Source organism: Hyaena hyaena, unplaced genomic scaffold (assembly GCF_003009895.1).
Source record: "Hyaena hyaena isolate Hyena2069 unplaced genomic scaffold, ASM300989v1 scaffold_777, whole genome shotgun sequence".
Lineage (NCBI taxonomy): Eukaryota > Metazoa > Chordata > Mammalia > Carnivora > Hyaenidae > Hyaena > Hyaena hyaena.
In genome coordinates, this window is record NW_024081407.1 from 725,388 (window position 1) to 748,552 (window position 23,165).

At 44.5% G+C, this 23,165-nt stretch overlaps 1 protein-coding gene across 2 annotated transcripts in view; it reads right to left on the reverse strand.

Annotated features, from left to right (window-relative positions):
* LAMA1 (laminin subunit alpha 1) overlaps nt 1–23,165 on the reverse strand; it is a 167,311-nt gene that overhangs the window by 75,822 nt on the left and 68,324 nt on the right. For both annotated transcript variants that reach the window (XM_039218722.1, XM_039218721.1), the window contains exons 11-19: nt 21,908–22,048; nt 20,532–20,705; nt 18,682–18,786; nt 17,296–17,507; nt 16,426–16,537; nt 13,079–13,189; nt 6,948–7,075; nt 5,025–5,111; nt 4,108–4,319 (exon numbers count right to left, since the gene is read on the reverse strand). In XM_039218722.1, coding sequence (XP_039074653.1) covers nt 4,108–4,319; nt 5,025–5,111; nt 6,948–7,075; nt 13,079–13,189; nt 16,426–16,537; nt 17,296–17,507; nt 18,682–18,786; nt 20,532–20,705; nt 21,908–22,048 — 1,282 coding nt within the window. The remainder of the gene's footprint in view (nt 1–4,107; nt 4,320–5,024; nt 5,112–6,947; nt 7,076–13,078; nt 13,190–16,425; nt 16,538–17,295; nt 17,508–18,681; nt 18,787–20,531; nt 20,706–21,907; nt 22,049–23,165) is intronic.

Consider the following 23,165-nt stretch of genomic DNA (forward strand, 5'->3'; position numbering starts at 1 on the left):
CTCACCGAGATTCGGTTTCCTCCTAATTTCTTGTGTCTCTCCCTCCAGTGCCTCCCTCACTGTGTCTCCGTGAAAGCTTCCCCTCCCTCTGGGGAAAGGCCAAAGTTCACTGTATGACCATCACAAAACATTGATGATAATAAATTGTATCTGCCGTCCTGTCTGTTTACGCCTGTGTCACATTACAGTAGATCTCACTTACCCTGCATAACAGACTGAGGAGGGACGCATTCTAATTTTCTCTACTGTTCAGTAAGAAATCTGCAAGTTAGAGAGATTGTGTAGGTCCACTGGTCACACAGCTGCTAGCAATTGGCCTTCTATGGTAACAACTCTAGTAGGGATTATTACAGAAACTTTTTTACTGTAAATAATACTAACTTAAAATAGTGCCACTAGGGGCCTCTGGGTGGCTCAGGCAGTTAAGCTTCCGACTCATGACTTCAGCTCAGGTCATGATCTCACAGTTTGGGGGTTCGAGCCCCACATCAGGCTCTGTGCTGACAGTGCAGAGCCTGCTTGGGATTTTCTCTCTCTCCCTCTCTCTCTGCCTTGCCCGGCTCACATGTGTGCTCTCTCTCATTCTCTCTCTCTCTCAAAATAAACTTTAAAGAAAATAAAATACAAAATAAAATAAAATAAAAGAGGTCCTAGTAACCGACTGCTAGGTGCTTTACATATAACGTAATTCTCACAACAACCTCACGATATAAAATGATACCCAGCTAACATGTTTCACATAAGGGTCCTTGAACAGTAGAGCTTGGTGGGGTCCCAGTGCCCCCGGGCTGCCCTGCAAAACCATTCCGGAAGCACCAATTCTGCTACCATGAGTCTCTGAGCTCCACTTCTTCCCTGATTCCTGCATACCTGAATGTCCAAATGCCTTCCCAACACCCCCCTAGGAATTCCCATGTCAGTAATAGCGAATACCGGGACTCTCACTGGGGTGAACCTAATAAAACAGTAGTATATTAGTAGGCGGGGGCTCTGGGAATCCATAAAAGGGATTCTATCATAGGCCTGGAACGTTTCTTTCATTATTATTATTATTATTGTTTTATTTTAGAGAGATAGAGAGTATGCAAGCAGGAGAGAGGGGCAGAAGGAGGGACACACAGAGAGAGAGAGAATCTTAAGCAGGTTCAAGCCCAATGTGAAGCCCAATGTGGGGCTTGATCTCACAACCCTGGGATCATGACCTGAGCCAAAATCAGGAGTCAGAGGCTCAACCAACTGAGCCACACAGGCACCCCTGGCCTGGAAGGATCTCTAGTGAAATACCCAGAAATAGGAAGAAATCATCTCATTAAAGCTGGGGAACAGGAAGAGGAAGTGAAGCAAGAATAAAACTTAAAAATGCTTGGAAACTAGAAAGAACCCGGACAGTGTCCCTCTATCACCAGTCCAGCCATCTGGGCCACCAACCTGCCCGTCCTAACCCTGACCCCCCTCCTGACCTCCGGTCACCACAGAGCATCTTCACGTCTTCCCGGTGACCAAGGCTTTGCTGGAAACCCTCGTTAACTCTGCCAGCAGCCTTCTTTCCTGGCCTCGTCTGCCTTCTTGCCAACGTCGTCCACCACAGCGGTTCTAGAGCTGCGTAGAACTGTTCTACACAGATCTGTTCACGTGAGCTGGAGTTCCGGACAGATGGCGCAGCCTCGGCGGGTGGGCTCCATCCACGCTGGAGGCCGAGGCTCCCGCCCTGGCCCGCCCTGCCTTTCACTTTCTAGCACACTCTTCCGGGACTCTGCTCCTCCGGCCTGGACGACACTGTCCCACCACTTGCCGGGCCGCCCGGGCATCTGCTACCCATCCTTCCAGACTCACATCAAGTGGTGTTTCCACGGACAGCGCTGGGCCCTTATGGAGTGTGTGCACACCCCAGGGACGGCCATTTATCACCCCAGAGACCTGCCTGTCGCATCTCCCCGGCGCTGCGTGCACAGGTCTCCTGAGCCCTGGGAGGTGGCTGATGCAGCTGACCAGCAAGACCTCTAATTTCCCTTAAATTAATACCTGGGCCAAGAGCTCGGACCCGGACCCAAACCCGTCTGTTCTGACCCTCCTCGCCCACTTCTGCTCATCACCGAGACCTATTATCTACACAAAATACCGAAGCAGTTTTGTCAGTGTAGATCCAAATAATGAAGGAAAATGATTTCTTTCTTGGCCACAGTGAAAAACGTTGAAACACGTTTGAACAGCTCGGGTATGTAAATTCCCTTTTGCAGCTATGAATTTTATGTTATCTAAATTACAGATCAAGTGTTTCTTGGGAAACGTTAGCATCCTAATCAAAATAGGCTATAAAATATGCACTGAAATTGACGAAGGAAAGCAAATATCTCATTAATAGTTTAAAAATCTGATTACATGACAAAGTGATATTATTTTTACATATTGGGTAAAATAAGATGTGTTATTAAAATATATTTCATCTATTTATGTGGTGACTAGAAAAAAATTTTAGATGTTTATACAGTGATTTTTGAGACGGAGAGAGAGAGAGAGAGAGCACATACAAGTGGGGGAAGGGCAGAAACAGAGGCACAGAATGTGAAGCAGGCTCCAGGCTCTGAGACGTCAGCGCAGAGCCCGACATGGGGCTCGAATCCACAAACCGTGATAACCATGACCTGAGCTGAAGTTGGACGCTCAACTGACTGAGCCACCCAGGCGCCCCAGTGACTAGAAAATTTTAAATTACATGTGCTATTTACGTTTCTACTGGAAAATGTAATAAAATAATAAATAGTAAATAATAAAAATAATTAAATAATAATAGTTATTATTATATAATAACTATATATATATTACAAAAAATTGACATAGTTATATATATGTGTGTATATATATATAATAATAGTTATTATAACACTTATAATAGCTACCATTTATTACATGTCCAGGACTTTGTTATCCCACTGACTTCTCACGAAGTCTCATATATGTGTGTGTGTATATATATATATATGTATATATATATACACATATATATAACTATGTCAATTTTTTGTATAAGGAAATAGTGGTTCAGGGAGGTTATTAAATTTGTCTAATGTCACACAGCTGGTTGTGACCAACCCTGAGCTCTATCTGTCCTGCATTAGTCAGACTCCAAAGCCCGAGACCCACATCTGTGCTTCACCTCCACACCTGAGTCATAATTTTTCCAACTCCTATGACTATACTTAGCATAGTGACTGTTTAATAAACGATGAATGAACAAAGGAATGAATCATCAAGGTTTAAAGATGAAAGGAAAAGGCATGAGTGTAGTGAAAGCATCCTGTAAACTTTGAAGCTTTACACAAACACCCGTTATCATAATGATCTTACTATGATAACCAATCAAGGTGGCCGGGTTGCTGAAGATCAAGATGACCGGCCCAAGGCTACAAAGCCTTTCCTGCCTGGGAAAATATCTTTTCCGTATCACTAGCACCCTCTTGTGTCCGCATAATGTAACAGCACAGTAGGACTGGACATGTATAGGAAATCATCAAAATAATGTAAAATTGCCATTTTTTCTCTTTCACGCCTTCAAGAGCTGTGCACAGAAATCTGAGGGCTGCATTAGCCCTGAGGCTACAAGCTGCTCATCTCAGGTATGTAAAATTCTGCTCTCTTCGGTGAATGGTTCTAAGTGATCCGTAATGTCGGGAAGGAAGCACAGCCCTGCAGAGCGGCATGAGAGTCGGTAGTTCAGACACGGACCTCTGAGATTCCAGGTTTCCCATTTCCCACCCTGTATCTTGAAATCCCGTCTGACTCATGAGACCCCTCGGCCTGTCTTCACAAACACTGCAGACCCTGACCCCACTCTGCCGCGGTCACGGAGAGCAGTGCTAGCACTCTGTCAAGCACCACCTCCTCCTCCGGGGCAAGGGCACCTATTTGCTAGACCATCTGACCTCCTTTACAGGAACTGATTGAGCTAAGGCGGGGCAAGCAGGGAAGACTTAGGACTTGGGTCTACACTGGCATTTACCACAAGTACCGATCGAGATGAAGTGACCCTTTGTGACACACGTAAGTAGATGGATGGAGACTTCACAGGGCGACCAATAAGGGCTCTGACCTCACAGCCCACACACTCACCGCGGCAATTTTTAGCAGTCACAGCATCCCCATAGAATCCGTCAGCACACCTCTCGCAGTGGGCGCCAGCCGTGTTCCCAGTGCACTTCAGGCACTCTCCCGTGACGGAGTCACAGTGACCGGCCTCTGAGGGATCCACGTTGCCGCTGCAGTTGCAGGGGACACAGGATTCCCCGGGCACTGTTGGGTTTCCATAGTAACCGTCTGCGCATCTGCAAAAAGATTGAAAGAGGGGTCCGAATGAATGCCATCACTCTAGACGTGACCCCACCATCCGGGGATTCTCTGAATGGTTAATAAGTCAGACGGACTCTTTAAGTAAGATTTATTGTGGAGCAGGGCAACCCCAAGCTCGGGCATTCGGGTTTTCTCACTCGCTGTGAAGACAGAGAGTGCATCCAGAAGGAGCCATAAATCCAAGTGGCTGTGCACTCAGCCCCAGGTCAACTGGATCTGCAGGCCACGAGTGTGGTGTGGCGCTCCTAGGGACTTTAGGCAGAGCCGGGCACTGACACTTACACATGGGAAAAGACACTGTTGGCTTTCGGGTGCCAGAAGACGGCTATTAAATCAAACTGCCTCTCACCTATAGAACTAGCCAGAGTCAAGGGATTTCTCAATGTGTGAACAGTAAACACTGGCTCCTCACTGGGTCTATTGTCCCTGATGAGAACTCACGTTAGCTCGAGGAGACCAAATGCTGTTCTTGAAAATTTCCCAGGGAGTTTTTCACATGAGTTTTCTAATCGGCATACTGGCTTTTCTCTATAATTATGTGACATAATAATTACACCCCAACGCTCTAAAATCACACTTAGCTACACATTTAGAAGTAAACACATATAACTGACACTGAATTAACAAAAAAAGTTTGATGAAACTTTCTGGAAATCAGTTGAGGGATGCAGACAGAGTACCTCTCGCACCAAGCTCCAGAGTATCCGGGGGCACACTGGTCACAGACCACTTCGTCCCCATCTTCTAGGTGGCAGGTGGGGCTGAAACTGTCAATGCATTACAGATTAACACAATTTTCCAATGGGTGATGCAGAACTTCTAAACATTTAAAGCGCTCGTGTTTTAGGGGTGCCCGGGTGGCTCAGTCGGTTAAGTGTCTGACTCTTGCTCTCAGGTCAAGTCATGATCTCACAAGGTTCATGAGTTTGAGCCCCTGATCAGGCTCTGCTCTGGCAGCATGGAGCCTGCTTGGGATTCTCTCGCTCCCTCTCTCTCTCTGCCCCTCCTCTGCTTGCTCCTTCCCTCTCTCTCTTAAAATAAAACAAACATTAAAAATTTTTCAAAAATAAAAGTAAAATGCTCATCTTTCACCACTCCTTACAAACTTTCACTACATCTTCACTCCAGAACCGCAGCCACGGACCACACAGCCCACCTCACTGGGCAATGGCCGCTCGCTGTTCCCTGTTCCTGCCTATCCCTCACTTCTTCAGAGAGTCCCCCTCTCTGGGTTCCCTGGCACTGGTCTACCTGTCTCAGGGCCCTGCCCCCACTGGCCAAGAGTGAGCTCTAGCTCACAGCCCCTCAACCTTCTCCAAAGGACCCCCACTGCTGACGAAGGTCCCTTCCACCCCTGTTCCTGGGTTTTGGGGGACCTGTGAAGGGGGGGCTGGGGGCAGCTGAGAGTCTCCCACAATTTCATCAGAGTAGCCCTGTCTGCATCTGTTTTGCACAATAGAGTTTCAAATAAAAATCCCCATGGGGGAGTTCTCTGAGTCAAGGGCAAGGGGAAGTCCTAAACAGTAAACCAGCAAGAGAGAAACAGGCTTTCAAACCACTGGCCCCCAAACGAGACCTTGTGCACCGCTGCCCCCCCAGCCCCCACCCCCCGTCCCTCAGGCTTTGTGCGGCAGGACAACTGTGAGTTCATAAACAGGATCTGCTCCTTTGTGCCACATGCCTCCGCGTACTCGGTTTCTCCTGCCCGGAAGGCCCTTCTCTGTGGCCTTCAAATTCCTTCCCACCCTCAAGCCTCAGATCAAGGGCTTCCTCCGTGCCATTCCTGGCAGATTCGCACTCTCCTGATGGTGGACGTACGTCCACCGAGTCATGACCACACTGCGCGTCCCGTGGGACCAACAGCCGTGCGCGAACACACTGATACTCGAGCACCTACCATGATGCTCAGCAGGCACTTCAGAAAGATTGGTTGAATCATTAAATGAGTTCAGCCCATTTTCAATGAGCCTCCTATTTACATATTTTGGTCATTATATCAAAAAGTCCTCGAGGCCAGGAACAACGGCATAGTCACTTCTCTGTACCTCATATGTGCTAGCCTACTGGCAAGTACGTACAAAAAATGAATGAGCAACGTTAGACCAAGAGGAACAAAATTATGTGTATGTCCTTGCCATCACATAACTTTTCTTATTTCATTTAGTAGACCAAGCTTGTTCTTTTTTTTTTTTTAAAGAGAATCCACCCCTCCATCTTTATTTTTTTTAATTTTTTTTAATGTTTTATTTATTTCTAGGAGAAAGAGAGAGACAGCGTGAGCAGGGGAGGGTCAGAGAGAGAAGGAGTCACAGACTGAAACAGGCTCCAGGCTCTGAGCTGGCAGTCAGCACAGTGCCCGACACGGGGCTCGAACCCACGAACCGCGAGATCATGACCTAAGCATAAGTCGGACGCTTAACCGACTAAACCACCCAGGCGCCCCTCCACCCCTCCATCTTTAATCCCACGTAATTACCACTGGGTAATCACGCTCTCCTCACACACAAAGTCTGGCTCTGAAGGCATCAGCGCACATCTGAAAGGACATTCTGGCCACGCCGGGCAGGGCCCCCGGGCGGAGTTTCCAGGCTTTCCAGGCTTACTTGTTGGAGGTTGTGGAGAGGGGGCAGGCACAGCGCTGGCAGTCCCTCGGAGTCCCTCGGGAAGGCAGCCCGTAGAAGCCGGGCGCGCACTGGTCACAGTGGGCGCCCGTGGTGTTGTGCTTGCATGCCTAGAACACAGGAATGAATGAGGAGGCGACTCGGTTGGGGTCTCCTTAAAGGAGTGTCTGATTCATCTACAGACAACCTGGAGTCAGAGTGGAGAAAAAAATAAAAGATCAAATGCTCAAACAAGTCACCAAACTCTGTTACATGAGGAGGGATGCCGGTTTCCAGATAAATGAATAACAAAACGTAATTCGCATGATCTGTATAAATGAGAAGCTTTCACTTCTGCCTATGGTGGGGGAACTGCTATCAGACTCACCCTTCTGGAGGAAAGAACTAGAAAGCTGGAGCAAGATATATCGAACAACTTCTTTCAGACACTGGGCCACAGAGGGGTGCAGAAAGACCCAGAGAAGGGAGGTGATGGAATGAACCCACAACGACATGTCTTTCTATGGGGAGGGGACGGGGTGGGCAACAAGTGGTTTTGCTGAGCTGAGGAGACAGAGGTCAGGCCATGGGGGGACTGGAGCTGCTGGAATTTGGGCAGAGAATCGGAGCTTCACAGAATAAGAGCTCCAGAAATCTGCACAGAAGACCCCTTCAAATAACTACTGCATACTAAACTTCTCGTGTGTAGAGTGCATTTCCATGAGGCCAGGTGAAAAATTCAGAAGTCACCCAGAGCCCAGGGACACTAGAATAGTCACCGGCCAGTACGAGGAGTCTCCGTTAAACACCCAGAGCGCTCAGCCGAGACCCCAGAAGAAAAACTCACTTGCAGTAAGGTAAAACCCACCCTAGAATAGAGGTTATTTTAGAACCACCCTATCAAAACTTAAACACAAAGTGTGAAACAATCAAGCTGACTTATGGTAATTCAACTGCCTGCCAAAACAAACTTTGATGTTCTTTAAAGGAAAGCAACAAAATCTAAAAACGTAACAATGCACAACTTTCACCCTGCAATCAAAAACTACGGTGTAGGGGCGCCTGGGTGGCTCAGTTGGTTAAGTGTCTGACTCTTGATTTCAGCTCTGGTCATGATCCCAGGGTTGTGGTTTGAGCCCTGCATCGGGTTCTGCACTGGGCGTGGAGCCTGCTTGAGATTTTCTGTCTCCCTCTCTCTCCCTCTGCCCCCTTCCCCTGCTCTCTCTCTCACTCATTCTCGCTCTCAAAAAAAAAAAAAAAAAAAAAAAATGCCTACTGAGTACACTTCCACTAGTCAAATCTAGGAAAATTTGGAATCCCTGAGTCCAGAGAGATAATTAGTAGGTAAATAAGTAAACACAAGAAAGGGGACACGGTTCTTGCTTACAGTGGAGGCTGTGCACCAAGCAAAGCAGTAAGCATGCGTGCAGGAGCACTGAAGTTGGAGAGCTACCCTTTTGCGAACATCATGGTAAGTAAACCCTGGGGCAAGAATCAACAGTGACTGCTAAATCTAAGGGGCAAATTTGATGATGAATATGATACTTGCATGGTCTTAAAGTGTCTCCCTCGGGCTGCTCATTAATTACAAAAGAAAAGAATGGTAAATATATAGTAGAGAAACTGACTAACCCCTGGCCTGTGTAATTAACACCACCCGCGAGGGGCAGTGGATACCATGGGCTTCCGCACGCGGTTCTGAGAAGGCCACAGCATCACTAATGAAGTGTTCTCGCCCGAAACGCATACCTTGAATCTATTCATGGAAGAGCAAGAGAAGAACCCCAAGTAAGGGGCATTCTGTCTTTGGAAAAAATGATTGTGTTCTTCAAGGTGCCATCATCATAAAAGACAAAGAAATGCTGTGGAAGTATTTCAGATTACAGGCAACTGAAGAGACAGAATACAATGCAATACCAGATCCTAGACGGGGCCTGTAATGGTGGAAAAAACGCTTTAAAGGACATAACTGAGTCAACCAGCAAAATGGACAAATGGATGGTAGATTAAAAAAAGTAGAACATTAATGTTCCATTCATTGAAGTTTATAAGGTACTATGGTTATATCAGAGAAAAACCTTATTCTCAGGACATGCACACCGAAGTATTTAGAGATAAATGAGCACAGTGTATACAACTTTGTATTAGAAAAATATTATGATTAGATAAAGAGATAATGAGAATAATGCAGCAAAAGAGTAAACTGTGGGATCTTTAAGTACTATTTTTATTCCCACTTTTGCATAAATTAAAAATGACTTCCAAATAAGGATTTGTTTATTTTTTAAATTTTTAATGTTTATTTATTTTTGAGAGAGAGAGACAAGAGTGTGAGCAGGGGAAGGCCAGAGAGAGAGGGAGACACAGAGTCTGAAGCGGGCTCCAGGCTCTGAGCTGTCAGCACAGAGCCTGATGTGGGGCTTGAACTCACAGACTATGAGACCATGACCTGAGCTGAATAAAGTTGGACACTTAACCGACTGAGAAACCCAGGCACCCAAGGGCTTTTTTTTTTTTATATGCAGGATAATAACTACTGGATATGAAAAAAAAAAGCAAACAAACAAAAACTAAATGTGATTCATAAGGAGAAAAATCTAAAAACCAGGCAGAGAAAAACAGACTAACACAGAGAGAATTACATTGATAAGAATTACTACCGATTTTTCATTTGAGACAATGCAAGCCATAAGCAAACAGAACAATTCTCAAGTACTGAAAAAAAAAATCTGCAAAAACCTATTTCCAACTTGCAGGTGAAAGAAAGCCTTTCTCAGGTGAATAAAACAGGAGCGAATTTGTGGGCCATCGGACTTACACTTGAGGAAAAACTTAAAAACAACTCTGCAGGGGGCGGAAACATGGAACCAGATAAGATCTTGGATTTATACCAAGGATTGAAGAGCATCAGAAATGATGAATAAAGGACAAACATGAAGGACTTATTTCCTTTTTGAAAACCTCTCTTCAGAGAGTAGGTATGCAGGAGAAGAGATGGGTACAGTGGGGCCAGGTGGGAAGCAACACTGAGCACAGGGTCAAATGCACGGCTCAAGGGAAAGCCCGGCCTGTTTTCAACATTCGTTCCCAAGATCCTCTCTTCCCGTGACTCCATCTCCCCAGGTCACCACATAAGCCCCATCTCTATGCTGATGCCACCCAGAGCTTTCTCCCATGATCTCTACCTACCCCTGCCTGTACTCACTTGCCCTGGCTTCCCCCTGTGGGTCCAATTTTGCCACCCTTTTCCCTTTACTGCCCTTCTCCTAGACCCGCTCACTATACATACCTTCTGGCCATCTCTCCTTTAACAATTTAAATAACATTTCTGACTTCTAAACTACATACTTTTCTACAATTTCTGAGGCTGATAAAAGTTTTCCCGTATGTTAAATTTAATTTGGGACTATAAATACTTGTCGTACATCCTTTTAAACAGGCTTTCATCATTGGGGCGCCTGGGTGGCTTAGTCGGTTAAGCGTCCGACTTTCGCTCAGGTCATGATCTCGCGGTTCGTGGGTTCGAGCCCCGCGTCGGGCTCTGTGCTGACTGCCAGCTCAGAGCCTGGAGCCTGTTTCAGAGTCTGTGACTCCCTCTCTCTCTGACCCACCCCTGCTCATGCTGTCTCTCTCTCTCTCTCTTAGAAATAAATAAAACATTAAAAAAAAAAAAGACTTATAAACAGGCTTTCATCAGTTTGAGTTAGGGTTATCCTAGATCAGGGCTTCTAAACTTGAACTGTTTACCAATCACCTGAGTTAAATGTCAATTCTGATTGATTTGTTCCCTGAGTTCCGCATTTCTATGAGAGCTCTCTGGTGATGCCTAGGCTATGTATGGTCTTCAGGTGACATTTCGGTAGGGACGTCTTAGACTTTTTTTCTCCCCACCCCCATATGACCTTAATTTTTATAATTAACCTGAATTAATTAAAAATGGAGCTGGTCTTGGTAAACGGCTACATAGCTGAGCTCAGAGTATTATGCAAAATAACTAGTTTCATTAAAATACATTTGATTACGTCCACTTGCAAAATAGCTAGGATATGATTTCTTTGATCAAAAGGCCAGATAGGGTTTTCTTTTTCTTTGGGAAGACCATTATGTAGTTCTGCTAAAAAACCTACTAAGGGCCTGTTTTATCTTTTAATTTCAATTCTTTTTTAATTTGAGAGAGAGAAAGAAAGACAGCATGAGCAGGGGAGAGAGGCAGAGGTGGGTAGAAAGAGAGAGAGAAACTTAAGCAGGCGCCACACTCAGTGCAAAGCCCGATGCAGAGCTCAATCCCACAACCTTGGGGTCATGACCTGAGCCGAAATCAACAGTTGGATGCTCAACCGACTGAGTCACCCAAGTGCCACCCCACACCCCCGTAAGTATCTGTTTTAATGCTTTCTCAGTCACCATCCCTGTAAGTGACCAGCCCTGTTAGGATAAGAATGTTCATCTCCTTGGGAAGGAAAAATATCTTCTCTTGATTGGAAAAGAAAAATAACTTTACAGTGGAAAAACCTGGCCGTCACCACCTTCTCTGGCTGTCCCAGGCTAACGTCCCCAGGAAAAAGACCAGGGCACTACATGTCCCTGACAGTGTGCACCGAGAGGCCACCTTCACGTCTTCTTATCTAAAATGCTTGATGCTGGAAAGGAACGGGACACGAGTGGAAAATCTGATGACATCAGAGTGAAGTCTGCAGTCCGTGGATGAGATGGAGCCAGAGTGAATGTCTTAGTTTTGATCACCAGACTCTGGTTATGCAAGGCAGCAGCATCAGGGGAAGCAGGGTGAAGGCCGCACAGGGTCTCTCTATACTGGTTTTGTAAGCCTTTCTGTACATCTAACATGGTTTCCGAAAATTTTTCAGTGATAAAAACCCTTATCATTTATGATCATTAGGACTTGAAGGCCAGGTGCTATTAGCATCTTCACTTTAATGTGGGTATTTATTTTTAATTTTATAAATATACATTGATAGAAGCCTGTACAAATACCCTTTCAGTCCACCTGTACCCAAAGTCATTGGTGCCACATCCACGCCTGTCGACCAGCCGACCCCCGTACCCCCAGACTACTCCACCCCCTCCCCCCCACTGCTGGCAGAGGGCCCTGGAAGGCTGGCCTTGAGAACCCAGGTGGAAAGGCAGAGGCATTTTAGAAAAAGCAACAACCTCATCAAGCTCTGGGAAACTAGTCCTGAGGGACTGAGTGTGTGTGCAAATCATCATTTCATGCAATTCCTACAGACACACACATTCCCAGAACAGAGAAATGAACAAAGAACAAAATGAAAGCTTTACTTACAGAATCAAGAAAAACTAGGCTCTAGAGAGAATAAGCAATCCAGGGCATCTCCACGGGTCTGATAATTAATTTTCCCTCGCCCTGGGACTCAATCAATCTCTTCTGGAAAGAGCATGAACGTTTCCCTGCAGTGAATCTGACTCCGCTGATTAACATATGTGTTCACTCCATCTACGTGCAGTAAATCCATTAGAACCCAGGAGTGTGGCCTGGCTCCCAGGCAAAAGAACCTAAAGGAATTCCTGATTGAAGTTAAAAAACAAGTCTTGCCCTGTATCTGCCCCAAAGTTCATTCTCAAGATTAACTGCATATTTGTCAAGCCATGTTTCAACTCCTGTTGCATGAAAGAAGTACTTGTTCAAAGAGTTTATCCGAGCTATGAAGCATTATATATTGAACAAACGAGTGTGATTATCAGAAATTGTATTATTCCTTTTATGATATACTGTGTAATATGTTAAAAAATATGAGAATTTTCATGTAAAAGTCCTGATCCTTTTTACTTAATCAGTGGATAATATTTTCTACCTTTATATCACTTTATAATCTTACAAAGTAATTTGTTGTTCTAATAATAAACCTGCAATGAAATTATATATCCCTTTTCCGTTTTCACCAAAGTAACTTTTTTTTTTTTCCCAAAAAAAGTGTGCGTCAGGGGGTAGCAGGAAACATTTTATGACATGAACTGAAGTCTGAAAATTTCCTTTGGGGTCTACAAGGGCAGGGATAATCTTCGATGGAGGAAGCAATTTTTAAAAAGCACTCTGCATGGCAGATGACTTTGGGAAGGGTAGGAGAAGGCACTCGAGGTTTTGGGAACAGACTCACAAAGCAAACGCCGTGGATATCACATTCGGTTGCATGGCCGTGGCATTCACAGGGTTGACAAATTCCTCCAAAGAGTATTCCATCCACACGGTAATAGCCAGGGAGGCAGGACTGCAAAAGACAGAAGGCAACCTTGGACATTATCCAAATCATCATCTTTTTTTATTATTACTTTTAAATTTCTTAAAGTTTATTTATTTATCAAGAGAGAGAGGAAACACGAAAAGACAGAGAGAGAGAGCGAACACGAGTAGGGGAGGGGCACAGAGAAAGGGAGACAGAGAATTCCAAGCAGCTCCCTGCTCTCAGTGCAGAGCCTGACACGGGGCTCGATATCAGGAAACTGCAAGATTGTGACCTGAGCCAAAATCAAGAGCAGGACACTTAACCAACTGAGCCATCCAGGCACTCCTCATCTTCTTTTCAATACATTAGAAACAAAAACGGCTCCATTTTCCATAAATAAAGAAATTTCTCTTTTTCCTGCAAACTTCTTTACCGAGGCATCATTTATGTGCCAAAAAATGCACCTATTTTTTAGAACTTTTTTTAAATGTTTATTTATTTTGGAGAGAGAGACTGAGTGTGAATGGGGGAGGGGCAGAGAAAGAGGGAGACACAGAATCTGCAGCAGGCTCTAGGCTCTGAGCTGTCAGCACAGAGCCTGATGTGGGGCTTGAACTCAAGAACTGCGAGATCGTGACCTGAGCCAAAGTCGGATGCTTAACTGACTGAGCCACCTAGGCACCCCTAAAATGCACCCATCTTCAGGGTACAGTACAATGAATTTTTTAGTAAACTTACCAAAGTGTACAATCATGATCACAATCCAGTTCCTTATTTCTTTTTGTTATTATTTATTTAGTTTTAATTTTTGAAAAAATTTTTGTATATATAATTTATTGTCAAGTTACCAAACGTGCAGTGTATAGTGTGCTCTTGGTTTTGAGGATAGATTCCCATGATTCATTGCTTGCATACAACACCCAGTGCTCATCCCAACAAGTGCCCTCCTCAAAGCCCATCACCCATTTCCCCCTTATTTCTTTTTAAGGGTAGAAGCATGTACACCCAAACCTAGTGGCTATACATGCACTTGAGTGGCATTTGCTGCAATATTACTAGAAATCATAACACTCAACCACTTCACCAGTGTTTCAATCAAGAGAACAGTTTCCTCTCAACTTGATTTTATTTTCTTCTGCATAAAATTCAGTAAATGTTACCATCAAAGTGTTCAAGCGTAGGTCTGTGTCAAACGGCATCAGTTTAATTGCGCAAACATTACAGGTGTGCTTTTCACGGTATCCAGGGTGCCGTCCCCTGCCTGTGAGGAACAGGGGGCCACCCCGGACACAGTCTTCCATGTAATTCTCATGATGACCCTGAGAAATATTCTACTTTATAGACGTGAAGTCTGGAACACAGAAGAGTTAGACATGATACCCACCGTGCCAGTGGAGTGATTCGAAGTCGGGTGTGTATACCACTCAGGCCAGCGGCCGCAGAGGTGCCAGGGACCACACCAGACACAAAACATGTTCACAGTACAGACTGGGGAGTGATTACTTTGGAGGCCAGCATACTCCCGTGGGGCTATGGAGGAGGGATGTGGATTCCGTTTTTATCGTAAAAAGTATTAAAATTTTATTTTCTTTATGTAAATAAGATATACATGTGCTCATTCGCACTGACCTTGAGGATGTCCCCTAACACCTCCATGCACCCATACTCTCCTCAAGGACAATGGGAAAGTCTACAGGTGGGCACCGAGGAGGGGCTGCCTGGGGGCTGTGTGGTCGCTACAGTGCCATCGAGAATTCCATTCCCAGGGTGCCTGGGTGGTGCAGTCAGTGAAGCGTCCGACTCTTGATCTCAGCTCAGGTAATGATCTCAAGGCTCCTGAGTCTGAGTCCCGCACTGGGCTCTGCGCTGATGGCCTTCTTGGGATTCTGCCTCTCCTTCTCTCTGCCCCTCTCCCACTTGTGCTTTCTTTCTTTCTCTCTCTCTCTGTCTCTCTCAAAATAAATAAACTTAAAAAAAAAAAAAAAGAATTTCATTCCCCACCAATAGCTGCCCAATTCCTTCTGTCAGCTTTGATTAGAGAAAGAGTTCTTCTGCCTGACAAAAACACTGAAATATATGCGTTAAGCTCCATGCACTAGCTTGAGCCATCATCTTAAGCACATGGGTACCTTTCCCTCCAAACCCAGTGGACTTTCGGTTCTCCAGCCGCACCTGCTCACTGCTGCCCCCTCTTGGTCGGGCTGGGTCAGGCTCTTACTTGATCCTCCAGTTTTCCTATTTCCTTCCACATCGCACACTCTGTGAGGTAGCCTTTAGGTCATTTACCCGTTAAGCATTAACTACATAGGAATTACGATATGTAATTTCTTGGTCTAAAAAGAAACGTTTTAGATCTAAAAAAAAAGTTCACTAGGTCAAAAATGAAACAATGCTGCAAAAAATTTAAAATAGCAATAGAAATAATTAAATATTGACATCATAAAGCATAGGCCAGCTTTATTAGCTGCAAAGTTTATAGCTGATAAAGATTCATAAAATCGGATCATAAATACAATGTTCTCTCTTTGTAAAAATGATTGCCAAAAAAATAACAGCCTAATTATGAACAAATGTTCATAATTATCGTCAGTCTTGAACATGGGAGAGGCAGGACCATTTGGCAGTTAACAGCACAGATGAACTTGAAACCTAATGAGACTACTTCCTAGCCCTTTCCTACAGAAAGATGTTAGGATGGTGCCCAATATATAAAGAGTTCTCAGCAGGAGAGAGTTATTATCAACGTTAATGTCCAAATAGTTTCAAAATTATTTCCAAAAAAAATTTTCTAACCAACAGACTACTTTCGGTGATGATTGACTGCAAGTGCATTTTCTTACCCTTCGTTGTGAGGTGGAGCTCACCTAAGTTAATGTAGCTGGGGGCCATAAAAAGTCTCAAAATGGGTCTGGCTTGCCTAGTGTTTTCTAGGTTGCATGCTTGTGATTAGTCAACATTCAGATACAGTCAAGTTCAATCCCCCTTAGAAATGCAAAATATGGCATGGAACTTTCCAGATGACTAAGGCAAGGGAGTAGACTTAAGTCGGAGCATTTCCAGGTGCCTCAGGAGCCCCCTGGAAGAGGCACCAGATTTCCTTAAACATCGTGATTACCAATATTCCTACAGCCTCCAAAAGTCTGAGTCAAACATTAAGTTTCTAAAGTTAAAATGCAAATGTGGGTCATTGTATTACCTTCGATGTGCTTTTTTCCCCTTAGGAAAAAACAAAAGGAAGTGTATGGGAAGGGGACAGGAAGGGACAGGAAGAGGAGCCTTACCTCACAGGAGATCCCTGCGTAGCCTTGGGGACATTCACAGTGTTCCACCTCGGTGGCCAGTGTCAGGTCTATGACATTAGGGCTGGCTGTGTCCAAAGAGACAGAATCCAACCTACCAATAGAAAGGGGTCCTCATGTGACTTAGCCACCCACCTGCAAATGACATCTAACACCTTGATGAAGGTGGATTCTTAAAAAAGGCTTGTTCAGGCAAAACAGGGATGTGACTTTTGTAAGCAACTAAAGATTTTCACACCAATATGATTTCTGCAAGCCATCAGTATTCGCGGGGAGGCCTTTGAGCATTTGGTGGAAAGGCATGTGATTGTCCAGACAGCTGTGGGAAGGGTCTGATGGTGTCCAGCCTGAGGTGAAGCATTTCGGAAAAATGAATCCATTCCATCATCCTATCTCAAATACAGAGATTGTCCTTAAATGTATAATCCTGTGTTTGCACTGGCTGTAGCCAATATTTACACTTAGCCTGGCATTGCCAGAGATTGACCTTCTAGAAGCAGTAAAAAGACTAAAGAGGGGAACGTTAGCTTAAATAGACAGTAAGATCTAAGACTGTTAACATGAGGAGTGTGAAAAGTAGATGCAAGATGGTCCAGCCGATTGTTAACTTGTCAGGAAGTTCTCAGAAAACCATCCTAGACTATCTCCTAACTGAGACACAGTTTCTTGGACAACTATTCTTATATCGTCCATAATATTATAGTCATAAACATATTTTTACGACAGCTGGTTCCATTAGGTGCACCTTTAAAATAATCAAGTAAAATACATTATGCTTAAAATGCATACTAATAGGTGAGGACAAGATTAACATACCTTCACCAAAACCTTTCCCTCTCATTCAGTACCCACCTGTAAAGAGCCATTTTTGCAGAATTGTAGTTGGCTCTGATCAAGAGATGTGTCATGTTGGCCAGGACAGTCATCAGCTGGTCACGATCTATCTCCCTTTTGTTATGAAAATCTCGGAAGTTCTCTGGCACAAGTCTGACCACGTTCAAATACTCTTCATAGGGTTGTAATGACAGGCCCTCCGCCTGGGTGCTCAGAGTGAGTCCATTTCCCTAACATTTAAAGCAAGAGGAAATATATTTGTAATTCAACTTCCTGGTCAAAAAGTAAAAGCAAATTTGTATTCAGCAATGTGCTTTTTATTTGTGCTTAGGTTCTCAGGGTAAACATGCAATAGTGTCTATAGCTCTTGGTCCAAAACGATCAGAGGAAAGGTGTTTCAGGGTCTCCCCTTCAGAGGGATTCAGAGTTTAAATCTAAAGACAGGTCCTTCCCTGGGATCTCAGAAAAGAAACGGTATATATCTGCCCACAATTTTCCTCAAAGTGATTAATCCAACACCTCTAATCTTTTTTTAAAAACTTTTTTAATATTTTTATTTGTATTTGGTGGGGGGGAGGGAAGAGAGAGAAGGAGACACAGAATCCGAAGCAGGCTCCAGGCTCTGAGCTGTCAGCACAGAGCCAGACACGGGGCTTGAACCCATGAACCATGTGATCATGACCTGAGCTGAAGTCGGACGCTTAACTGACCGAGCCACCCAGGTGCACCATGACACCCCTGATCTTTAACTGAAGGGCAAAAGTAGAAAAACTATGTAAGAATACCTCTAGCTTTTAATAAATTCCCATTCACAAAAATGCTTGAGGTCACACTGTCCCCACTTGCCACAGGCTGGACAGGGAGATTTGGGTCATCAAAGGTGCAGACTAGAAGCTGAAGTGGTTTCTTACCTTTGGGAAAATTTCTGGGGAGGCTGAGCTGGGCCTTTTTGTGACAGGGGAGGAGGGGAGTGAGGATACAGGATTAGGGACAGAGGCTGAGAACAAAAACGGCACCGCATCTCCTGTCCCCACACTGCCAAGTGCTACTGCCTAACTATTCATATGGGAGCCAATGAAGGAGGAGACAGAGGGACTCAAATGGCTGACAAGGTAGTTCCAACATCAAGGCAAACACCTGTCTCCGTTTTAAATGTGAAAAGACGCGTCAGCTTCAAGGATCCGTGGAAGAGCCACACGAGCTGTCCTCAGGCAATTCCGGAAATGGACCCAAAGACAACGCTCACACTGTCTGGTCAGTTTCCAGATCAGGCAAAGCACTGCTGAACAGCCACCTGGGCGTGTGCTCCTTGCTGCCAGAGTGTCCCTTAGCCACTCGGAGTCACAAAACCGTCACCCAACTAAGCCCTCGAGCTCTACAGCAAAGCAATGTGAGAGCACCTACCTTGATGATAACATCGGCGTGAGACATGAGGTCACCACCGTCCACCATCTCCACTGGAATATCATAGGACACCGTGTACTTCAGGAATCCACCAAAAGCAGTCAGCTGAAACATGTAAGCGGGAGTAAACACCGAGGGCAAATGATCTCAGCCCCCCAGGAAGAGGAAGTGGTGGCTAGGACCCATCGGGAAACAACCAGGCTACAAGGTGTCCAAGTGGCCGTAGTATGGAAGGAAGTTCATATTAAGCCAGTGAAAAGAAAGCATATTATAAGAATAGTGTGTTTAATCGATATTGCCAAACTGCAGGATATAATTTTTTTAATGTTTATTTATTTTTGAAAGAGAGAGAGAGAGCGAGTGCAGGGGAGGGGCAGAGAGAGAGGAAGGCAGAGTATCTGAAGCTTAACAGCACAGAGCCTGATGTGGGGCTCAAACTCATGAACCGAGATCAGTTACCTGAGCCTCTCAGGCACCACAATGCAGAATATAATTTAAAAGGACAGTTGGGGCGCCTGGGTGGCTCAGTTGGTTGGGTGTTGGGCTTCAGCTCAGGTCACGATCTCACAGTTCATCAGTTTGAGCCCTGCATTGGGCTCTGTGCTGACAGCTCAGAGCCTGGAGCCTGCTTCAGATTCTGGGTCTCCTTCTCTCTCTGCCCCTCCCTCACTCGTGCTCTGTCTCTCTCTCTCTCAAAAAAATAAACATTAAAAAAAATTTAAATGGACAGAAGATGCATTCCTTCTTAGAGACTCCCCCCAGATTAATTAGCATAAATAAACTCCTGCGAATCACACAGTACACGTGTATTTCACTTAAATCCTCTAGGATTTAGGAGTTAAATTCATGACAATAACCCCAACATTTTGATCTCATTGCCCAGCTTGTAGGAGAACAATAAGGATCCTGTCTCATCAGCTAGAAGAAGGATGAAAGGTTTTTCTTCCTGGTGATCTCCTTTAATGTAAAGTGGAAATTTTCATTGTGACAGGAATGTTACAATAATATCACATTCAAAATCTAGTCTTTGAGCCAGAGAATGGAAAGGCGATCATAACAGAAAAAAATAAATCATTGACTTTTGGTAATTAGATCCCATTATAAACAGAGTACATCTTCTAGGATTATAATTCGATGAGAAAAAAGAATCATTTTCAAAATAAATACTACTTAAACCTAAATCTAAGTAAAACAAGTTCTAAAATTAAAATATAACCAACAAATGAAACAGCTTACCAATCTATAAGACCTGCACTACGGTGAAACATATCATTACCTTATTATTTTTTTTACTTAAAAAGTTTTTAATGTCTACTTATTTTTGAGAGACAGAGAGAGACAGAGTAGGAGTGGTGAAAAGGCAGAGAGAGAGAGAGACAGCATCTGAAGCAGGCTCCAGGCTCTGAGCTGTCCACACAGAGCCCAAAGCAGGGTTTGAACTCACAAGCTATGAGATCATGACCTGTGCAGAAGTCGGACACTGAGCCGACTGAGCCACCCAGGCACCCCAACATACCATTACTTTAAAACAAACTGAACGTGTGGTGTAGGTAGGTGAACACCAAGCTCGAATGACTGAGTCTATTCCCAGATCATCCGAATCTGTAGACTTCCTACAACAGACTGCTTATGACCAATATGGCCGAGAACAAAGTTCATATCTTAATGATGTTATAAAGTCAAGCAAGGATAAGCAAGACCATGTGGGTTGGGCAGATATAAGTAAATGCTATATAATTTTCTGTCAAACCCTCAAGTAACCATAAGATGACTTAAATTGTCAAGTTACGTTCTTTCTCAATGTGCCTTGAGATCTTTGTCCAAGATGTTACTTCTGGTGATGGGCCTACCTTATTTCCGAGGTAGGCCTCCGGAGCCAACCAGTAATACTTGGAAGTCAGGCTCTGCACGGCCACCGTGTTGTTGATGCTGACCTGATGACGCCCACCCAGAGCGTCCTGCTGAGACGGGACCTTGCTTGCACTGATCAGGTCGGTGACAAGCCACCCAGACATATCTTTCACCTTAAAAAAAGATTCAGAATGTCGGAATACGAAATAGAAATCACCTTAGTTTTCACCCAGAAATCCTCATGATGAAGAAACAGACCCAGAAAGCTTAGCCAGGGACAGAGCTAACACACTGTGGCCACAGGACCACACGACGCATGACCCTCCTACTTGTCAAAGGGCCGAGAAAATCTGAGAATGAGTCAACACTCCTCAAATCCAGATCAATTATAAGCAAGCAGGTGAGCAAAATTGTCAAGGCTACAGATATACATTTTAGATTTTAAAAAATAGCAAAGACCTTAATATAAATGCATTGAACAAAATGTTTTTGCTAACTCTGATTTCTTCGTCATTGCTTCTTGCTTTTCACCAAAGAGCTAAAAAGTATGTAAATTAAACCTCCAGATCTTATCCTCCCAATTTGTCATCTACAAAGAGAGGAAAAGCCATCACCCCAGCATGGTGGCCATAGGCCACAGCATGGTGGCCACCGCATGGTGGCCTTCATTCTCATTACTGCCTGGAATTCCCACTCCCTCCCGCATGGGGCTCCCACTCCTCCCAGCCTGCCAGGCAGGGAGGGAGGGAGGGAGAAGGGAGGGAAAGGAGAGTGAGGGACTAGCACCCCCCAACCCCTCCCTGAATACTGGTCTCCCCAGATGGCCGTGGGGAGGTGAGGTGGTTACCATGGACGAACCCTGTGCCATGCAGTCCTTCCTAAGCCCCGGCCATCACACTCTCCTCCCAAGGCACCATTTGGCATGCCCTATGACTCCCCATTCCCAGAACAACTGAGGCTATAGTCCCTACGTCACTCACTGTTGTACCTACCCCCACCAGGTGCTCTGGACTAGAAAATTCCTCATGAGCCCATGTCCTGCTGTACGTCCTGGCCTGAGACCAGCGTGGAGCAGGTGGGGTGAGATCTGACCCCACAACCTGATACATTTCCCCACAGGAGAAATTTAAACATGATACATTCTATGATACCATAATATCCTATTGTTTGGGTAGGGAAATGTACGTAGGAATAAACACATGACCAAGGAAGAAATCTTCGTGACACTCCAATAGCAAGTGGCTTCTGATCCATGCCAGTGTCACTGCTAACTGCTGACAGCGGTGTTTCCAAGAGAGGGAAAGAACACAGGTCCCAGAAAACTCATTTGAGTGGGCACGCTTCTTAAATTCTGGCTCAGGGAAGGTACCCGCACCTGACTGATAGACCAAGAAAGGCTGCCGCAGACATCAGACACGCCGAAGCAGAAGCACTCTGAGCAGCCCTTGGGGTTTCTCTCCTTCAGGTTATAGAATCCCGGCTTGCAGAGGTCACAATTTTCCCCTTCGACATTTTCCTGCACGTTAGACAAAAGATTTGCCCTGAAACCAAAGTGTTCTAGGTAGACAGAATACGCTGGTATTAACATGACATTAACAAGAAAGTTGTTTAGTGATCCAGAGAAACAAGTAAATAAATAGATGCTCAAAGTAAATGTAAAGCCTCATGAAGTCATTATTTCCAGGATACATATTTCGAAATAATTACCATTTAATTTTGTAGTCAAGAATGAGGGTCAGGATCTCAGAGCTTGGTCATTGTATTAAAATGGCTTCTTTCAAATTGCTTTATTTGAAATCTCCCAATTTTGCTAATCTTTAAAGAAGCTTAAAATCTGAAGAGTGCTATATAATTGTTTGTCTTATTAATATGCTCAAGATTACTTTCAGTCACTTATGATGTGTGCTTACATAGGAAGAAGCACTTAAGATACAATGAGAAGTCCTACAATTATGGTTATTATGAGAAAATGGATATTAATATCAGATAGCCAATTTTTTAAAATCATTAATTATTTAATGTGTTTTTTTAATCATTGTCCAATTCCTTTCTTTTTTAACATTTTTTAATGTTTATTTATTTTTGAGAGACAGAGAGAGACAGAGCATGGGTAGAGGAGGGGGAGAGAGAGAGGGAGACACAGATTCGGAAGCAGGCTCCAGGCTCCAAGCTGTCAGCACAGAGCCTGATGTGGGGCTCCAACCCATTAACCATGAGATCATGACCTGAGCTGAAGTCGGACTTTAAACTGACTGAGCCACCCAGGCACGCCCCTGTCCAATTCCTTTTTAAGAGAAACCCACAATAACATATCTGCCTTTAATTAATGTTCTTATAACTGGTTCTCCTCTAAAAATTAAGCTGGAAAAGAATGTCATACAAGAGGTTAATGGCCCAGGCCGCAGAAATGTAGTAGTTGATTTCATCTTGGAAATCACAGAAATACCTCTGGACTATGTGGCCATTGTCCAGAAGGCACCAAAAAAACCAAACTGGGTGTGCCCATCTAAGTCCAAAGACATGGATGTGACATAACTTCATGCTTCTCGGGAAGATGTGGGGAAGGAGAGTTCTCCTTAAACCTTGCTGCTTTGCTCAAGAACTGATCTTCTGAGCCTATGGAATGTGTTCCT